Source organism: Papaver somniferum, chromosome 6, assembly GCF_003573695.1.
Source record: "Papaver somniferum cultivar HN1 chromosome 6, ASM357369v1, whole genome shotgun sequence".
NCBI classification, from domain to species: Eukaryota; Viridiplantae; Streptophyta; class Magnoliopsida; order Ranunculales; family Papaveraceae; genus Papaver; species Papaver somniferum.
The window spans coordinates 14,258,943-14,266,589 of NC_039363.1; the positions used below are offsets into that span (position 1 = coordinate 14,258,943).

The 7,647-nt window shown below is 36.2% G+C and overlaps 1 protein-coding gene and 1 long non-coding RNA gene across 2 annotated transcripts; one reads left to right on the forward strand and one right to left on the reverse strand.

Moving 5' to 3' along the window:
- Positions 1 to 27: 27 nt before the first annotated feature.
- LOC113286986 lies at positions 28 to 4,075 on the forward strand. The gene is made up of 5 exons (XR_003329630.1): positions 28 to 446; positions 1,094 to 1,297; positions 1,389 to 1,454; positions 1,610 to 1,885; positions 3,039 to 4,075. It is a non-coding gene; the product is annotated as an uncharacterized LOC113286986 (long non-coding RNA).
- A 2,202-nt stretch (positions 4,076 to 6,277) lies between these two features.
- On the reverse strand, positions 6,278 to 7,310 carry LOC113286987. The gene is made up of 2 exons (XM_026535642.1): positions 6,706 to 7,310; positions 6,278 to 6,609 (listed from the first exon to the last, which is right to left on the reverse strand). Exons 1-2 carry the CDS (start codon positions 7,073 to 7,075, stop codon positions 6,530 to 6,532), a joined length of 450 nt encoding a protein of 149 aa, XP_026391427.1. The 5' UTR covers positions 7,076 to 7,310; the 3' UTR covers positions 6,278 to 6,529.
- Between the last annotated feature and the right edge of the window lie 337 nt (positions 7,311 to 7,647).

Sequence of the window (7,647 nt, forward strand, 5' to 3'; positions counted from 1 at the left end):
TAAAGACCAAATCTGGATCTCATTTTATGTTATCTTTGGTTCCCCAAAATCAAAACCATCTCATTTTTATTGATTCTCCCTAAAATCAAAACCTTTAAGCAATCGGTAGTAAGTTAGTGATGGATTTGGTTTTATAATTGGAGGAAGGAACCTTCTTCACTCATACCGTGGAAACACTAATATTTCTTCTCAAAACCAAGTATATTCTTCTGTTTATTCTCTTTTGAGTGTTTTATATCTCCTATCAAATCATTGAATGCCTGCTGTTACGGCTGCATATATGGAGGTCCTCTCTAAATTGAAGATAGCTACTTTGATAAAGTAAATACTATGCATCAGTAAAGCTTATGCACTCTTCCGTTCAATTTCAAGCTTATACAACTAATTGTAATTGATTTCAGAAGAAAACCACTAAGGCCAAGGACCAGATTTCAGAAGGTTACACAGTAAGTAGGTAGTGTAGAAGTATCATGGGTTCCTGCCACATATTTTGTACTCTAATACTAGAGCAGCTAAACTTAAATTACAAGTCTACAACCATGGCATTTTTGATACTTGGCTCAAGTTCTTCTGATATCATTTTTGGTTCAACATTAGATCGGTTTAAGACTTATTTACGTCGATTCTTCTAGGATTAAAGAATTTTTTTATACTGTTATGGCTTTAGTTCCTGGGCTATTTATATGTACTCATTGGTCATGAAGTCATTCTTTTTCTGCATCTGGTTTTATGGTGGTGTGGCAGTTTATATTGGGTCAAGTGAATTTTGCAGCTTCACGATATGTCATACTTGTTTTCATCTTTTGTACATTCTGAATTTCGCACCTTGAGTTTGTTCTTTATGAAATCCTTCTGCTATCCTTGTTGTGTGTGCATTATGAGAATATTGTTGAAATTGGTTGGCTTATAGCTAATGTCGGACTATTAGTTGGGCATCCAAACATCACTGATTGGCCATTATGAGAATATACGCTGGCATTGAACAACATTGATTAATCCAATTGAAAAATGACTAGTGTCTTTATATTTGCCTTTATATGTATTTTTAATCACACAAGCGAAAGACTGGATCTAACTTGTTACAACCGTGCAGGTGAAAATTGAGGGAGAAATGCACTACTAGCGAGCTGTCTCAGCTCGGATGAAGCAGAACTTTCAGGAGTAGTCATTTTGAAATGCAGCTCAAAAAATGTAATTGCAGCCATGATCAAAGTAAAGTGCTAAATGTCAGGCCAACTTTGTAGCGCAGTTCTAGTCAATGTAACTAGAAGTAACATGAGACTTACTGTTATCTAAGGTAGTCACCGAGTGATTCATAGTATTTGTTTCTGCGTTTTTTTTTTTTTGAATTGACTTGACAGTTAATAGTTCTATGAATAATTTTACAGATGTTATAATGGAAACGGAGCTTATGCAAAAATTGCATGCTAAAGGATGTCTACAGTAAGAAAAAAGTAAGTGCCTTCTTCTTTTTTTCATTTTGTTTTTGCTGTTGGGTTTAGGGTTACAACTTAAAAGAAAGCACTAACCATGAGACTTAGTTAAGGTACTCGGCGACGACAGTGAGTGTTTCCTGAAATGTTTTCATCTTTGTTTTTTCTTTATATAGGCATTCTGGAGTGGCTACTTGTTAGATCTCTAAAAGTTAAACGACTCCGACATGCTCTAGTTCTAGTAACTCTACTAAATAACAGAGTTCAGGCAAGAATGGGTTGATTCAAAGATGTAGAACTGAAAAAGTCCAAGAGATAATTAGACAATCTAAAGAACCAAATAAGGACAACGAGAGGAAATACGTGAACAAGAGCAAATTTTAGACCTCCAAAGCAACTGGACAAACTTTAAGAGCATCCAAACAGACGGTGGGAATCTCAGACATCTAGCTGTAAGTGTTTATTTTTCTTAAGAGCATAAGCTTCCATTTTCAAATACCTTTAAACTATTTAGATGAAAACAAATTAATGCAAGAAACACTAGAAACAATATCTACATCTCAACATGTCGGATTTATTAGTTGACTGAATCGAGTTAGCTTCCACCATTTTAGTGATTAAGATTTTCTTCCTAGAGCTGCTCGATTTGGACTACAACTATTGCAATACTTTGTTTTAAGTTCTTCCAGATTGTATTTTCTGATTCAACATTGGCAAATGATTTAGTTAAGATTCTTCCTGGGATGAAGCAATTTTTGATACTGTTATTGCTTTGGTTTTTCGTCTATCATTTATCAACTCATTCTTTTTCTGCGTCTGGTTTTATGGTGGTGGCAGTTTTATATTGGGTCAAGTAGATATCGTAGATTCACTATGCTTCCTAGTTGTTGTTCTTATCTTTTTCGCATACTGAATTTAGCATTGTGAGTTAGTTTTTTATTAAATCCTTCTGCTATCCTTGGTGGGTGTGCATCATGACAATATACGTTGGTTATTAACACTATAGATTGATTCAATTGAAAAGAGACAACTTTGTTTATTATATCTGTCTTTATACGTACGTTGGTGATTAACTTCTAGTGCACATGGTCGATGTAAACTAGTAATCGATTTCGTCGGCCAAGGTTAAAGGTTTTTGGCTCTACCTTAGCTTGTTTCATTTCAATGTACGTTGTGTGCATCTTAAGGAGAATATCTGGACAGTGTATGATATAAGCAAGAGAGTGTTACATTGTTATGGGATGATTATGTATTGGTCCTATTCCTATCAAAAAGACTGTTAACTGAGAGTGTAACAAAGAATAGTTGCGTGTATGATTTCCAGTGAATAAAAACCAATATCCTGTTTGAGTAGATGTTATGAATTTATGTTTAGATATTTCTTTTATATTTCCTGATATAAATTTTATCTTATGAGATATGCCACGTTCAATTTTAAATTGAGCAACATGAAACTGATAGTATTTTTAGATGCTAAGCAACTTCTACTGCACATGGTCTTTTGAATTTATCTTTCTTAACTTTGAAAAAGTGATTCCAGTTCATATTTTTCTTGGTTAAACTTTCCTGAAGTGTTCTTATCTTTTGATTTTCTTCATATACAAGGCACGTGTTGGAAGCCCCAGAACAACATAAAGCAGGTGATCTATTGCCGAGGTTGAATCTCAGTAGCATTCCATATACACAATGATGTGGAAATTTGAGCAACTTGTTGGACTCTAGAGCAATTGTACAAACGTTGAGAGCATCTACACAGACTGACAGAGCAACTTTCTGATCTCTGACATCTAGTAAGTAATTTATTGCTCTTTCAAACTTCTGCTGCTTCCTGTAGAGCGGCAGCTGCTGAACTCTGGAACCTCAAATCAGTCTTGAAATCTTGAGCAATCTCACGAACCAATCTCTGAAATGGGAGTTCGCGAATCAACAGCTCAGTACTCTTCTGGTATTTCCTGATCTCACGAAGAGCGACGGTTCCTGGCCTGAATCTGTGAGGCTTCTTCACTCCTCCGGTTGCGGGTGCCGATTTCCGGGCTGCTTTTGTTGCTAATTGCTTCCTTGGGGCTTTTCCTCCGGTGGATTTCCTTGCTGTTTGCTTGGTACGAGCCATTGCTGAAGATGAAAGTTGATTGGATCTGAGAAAAAAATCAGGGTTTCAGATAGAAAATTGTGAGGAAGAAAGATTTGGGAGTGGGGGGATACATAGAGAAGAAGAGTAAGATTTGGGCGGGATTGTGTTTTCTTTTGGTTTCTTATCAACGGCTGATAATGAATTGAAAGGTCTGAAAGGTGTCACACGGATTGTTGAACTTTTGATATCAGTTCACATGGGGATGGGGTGTTCAGAAAGGAAACATTAGGGTCCGTTTGGCTGACCAATGTTACCAGTGCACAGTATTGCCACTTACATGTACAAACAGTGTCGTGCATGTCTACTTTAACTCCAACTTTTAGCTCCAAATTTGGGATTACTTTGCCCCCAACAACAAGTTACCCTCACCACCAACGCCCCAAAAACTTCTCTTTTAGGCCTGTTCCTACTAGGTATAGCATAAAAGTTGTTTTGCCATGCCATGTCCGTTTCTCCACTACGTTAAAACTGACAAATTTTAGATAAAATAATATATTTGATATGATAAATAGGACCCCTTGTTAATAAAAATATTGTTTGTGTGTAATATATTTGGTGGGACCCGTATGAAGTCAAAGTAGTATTAAAATAAGAAAAAGTAGGAGAAGACAAAATTATTGATTTTTGTTAAAGGGATGGCAAAAATGGATCCGAGGAGTGCGAGAATCGCAATCGACTCGTTTACCACATGGGTTCAGCATATATTTTTTTGACCGGGACGAATATATCCTTACTAAATATACCTATTGACCATAAAACTCCCGTAATACGTAGACAATTTCACCATACCATTAATTTCCGACTGCCGCCATCATTATCAACAACTCCACACCACAGCCATCATCTTTCTCAAGAATTAGTTGTTAATTCGATTTTTACTGGAAACTTTGTTAATTCTTCTAAGATTTTGTTTCGTATGTATATTATGGTATAAACTCCATGATCACGATCTTGCGTCGTTCGAGTACTTTGCACCTTCCTGTTTTATGTGATATGCAGACGTACTCCCTCAAACCTCCGCATGCATGTTGGAAAATAACAAGGATTATTGGTCTATATCCATTGTTATGGGTTTGCTTATGATACTGTGTGTACCCTAATATTTTCACAACAATATCAGCTAAAAGATGCCCATTCTCATCGGCCCAGTTCCACATATCTACTTCCAAAATCCTAGGAAAAGGTTCTGGAACATTCTAAGCTGCATTGTATAAATACAAGGGAGATAAAACCTAAAAAGGTATGCGATCAAACCCTAAAACTCCAGTGATAAACTCTATGCTAACTTGAGCGTCGAAGAGTTTTGTTTTGCAGGTACCCCACATTTTTGGAGGAGGAGGTCAATCAATATTTATCATCGAGATTGTTTGCGGTGAAGATGAATCAATTTTTGCCCAAACAAAATCCTAACAGTGTAAGATGGATTATTAAGTAATCGTATCCAAGTTCGGCTGATTAGCATAAAAAAAAATTATAAGCCGAACACTCAGGTACGGCTCATTCGATATTCAAAACATTACATGTTTTCAGCCGAACTGTTCTTCGTCTGTAGAAAAAAAATTTAAGTTCGGATGCTAAATTTGAGCCGAACACTACTCTGGAACTACCAAAACCTAGAGGAATTATCGATTACATGTCATGAAATCAACGAAATACGAAAAACCAAGCAATGGGTTTGTGGGAAATACCTTTCTATGTGCAATTTTATAGAATCGGGGTCTATTTCTCGCTCCCGAACACCAATCAATTCACTATCCTCTTTATCTCCATCTTTTCCAAAAACCCTAGATTGAGATGTTATAGAAGCAACACCAGGATTCGGCACCGTATTTCTAGGACATCGCTTAACACGAGGTGCCATATATGGATTAATCGAGAAATGAATCGAAAAATCAGACTTTGAGAATAAGGAGGGGGAGTTCGGTTCGGTTTTTTTGGAGAAGAAGGGGGGAGGAGAATGAGTTTTTGATTTTGTTTCAGTTTTTTTAAAATTAATTAATTAAGTAACAGTTAATTAATGAGTAACCGTTGATTAGTGGGGTAATTAAGTTGGATAGTTAATTAGGAAATGGGTTAATTAGTGGGAGAGTTTTAGGATTAGAATTCAATTTAGTGGAAGGGCATTAATGTAATTTAAACTATGCAGGGGTACTATAATAACTTAAGCATCACTAGGACACCCCATATAACCTATCGTTGGATTGCATAATAAGTATGTATGCCCCAAAATTCTTTTGTATGCCCCAAAATGATGGTTCCAAGTATGGCCGTATGGGTATCGGACATCTTTAGTTTCGCCACAAAGTTGACATCAGAGGTTTGGTCCTGCGACGAAGCTCTCCAATTAAATGAACTTTGGGTAGACCGCCACGCCTAAGTTCATTTATGAATGAGCTCTTCTGTCATAGGCATTCTGGTTGTAAAGTGGACATCAAAAGTCTTTTCTCAACATCAGAAATCTTTGAAATAGCTAGGTACTTTTGATTGACCAACAAAGTCATGATTCTGATCAAGATGAAGTGAAAATTAGGTTGATATTTGAAGAAATGTTAATGTGCATTTGGGTCCTATGACCAGCAAACTAAGCTAAACTGGATATAGCCAGTTCATGATGTCATTCCCAACCAAACAAACGTTCAGTTGAAACTAATTAACTAAAAGAATCATATTCTAACTGATCAACAACTAAATCAAGCAAGCAATAACAAAAGAATCAAGAAACGCATATTCTTTACAACTCCAATCATATGTTTATAGCATCTTTCTACTAATTATTATTTAATTAATTAGAAGTTATTATCATCTTCTTTACCAAAAGTCAATCCAACCAAAACACGTCTGTTTTCCATTATCTTTTTCAGCCATCACAAAAAAACTGTTCCAGCAAAATGATAGCACCAAAATTACAAGAACAATATTAAAAGACCTTGATTAATTGTACATTCTTGCCTGATTATGATCATCATCAACAAGATTGTCTTAACGTACAAGCCACCACTTGTGCCCACTGCTTCAATCTTGTCTTCACTATCTGTGGATTCTCACCTGCACAATACAATCATAGATATTAAGAACATAAATAAAAAACAAGACTAGAATCAATGGACTCAGACAAATTAAATTGAATCAAACTAAATTTACCTGGACTAAGAATTGTATGAGGACTACCCGTAGGTGAAGCAGGATCAAATTCGGGTATAGACAACGAAGACGAAGAAGACACCCCCGATGAAGATTTGTTAGTAGCATAATAAAGACCTAAAGCAGGTAAAGTATCAGATAACCGATGGTTTAATTCTACATCAGGAGAATCAAAACTAAATCCTAACTCAATACAAGCTTTAAGCTCTTCAAGATCTTCATCCGTAACACTTTTTGTCCTTCTACTTCTGTTTTTATTGATCCCTTTCCTTCTCAACCAAGCATCATCACGATCCGTATCCGGTGACCATGATTTCTGTTTCCATAGTGGAGATGGTCTTGGTATAATCCCTGTATTCTTCTTCGACATCAATATCCCTCCGATCCTCTGTCTATATAATATATATATATATACCCCACCCCTGGTAGGGGTTTTTCTGGGCACTTCTGACCTCACCTCCAACCTAAAAATCCTAGTTTCTTCCTTTGAGAAGATGAATTTTTCATGGCTATTTAAAGGATGTTATTGAGAGCAGGACCAACACAGTAGGGTGGGTGGAGATGAAGTTGTGCTGTAAAATGGAGATGAAATATGATTCGTCCGCCTCATGGTGACATGTCCAGGGTGTCTTTCGTTTCTTTCTTTCTTGAGTTTGAAGCTTTCTTTGTTGCTCTTCTAGTAGTTTTCTTCTAAATTTAGCAAAGAAAAGTCCTAGTTGATGTGCTACTTCTGAAGTCATCATAATAACCGTACTACTACAACTATTATTAATTGTCTATTTTTAAAGTTTTGGGTCCCGCCTTGATGGTAAGTGGATTACCGCGTGAATTTTTACAGCGGAGTTTCAACCCACTTTCTTTATAGTGCTTGCCGTTCTTTCTTCATTTAAAAAAATTAAGACGACTTTGGTCTTGATTAAATTTAATCACATTTTAAATATT

Excerpts from the sequence above, each read along its gene's own strand:
- LOC113286987 (XM_026535642.1), bottom strand. The coding sequence starts at position 7,075 with ATGTCGAAGAAGAATACAGGGATTATACCAAGACCATCTCCACTATGG. Across the intron at positions 6,610-6,705 it reads TCATACAATTCTTAGTCCAG|GTGAGAATCCACAGATAGTG; the intron begins GTAAATTTAGTT and ends TGTATTGTGCAG.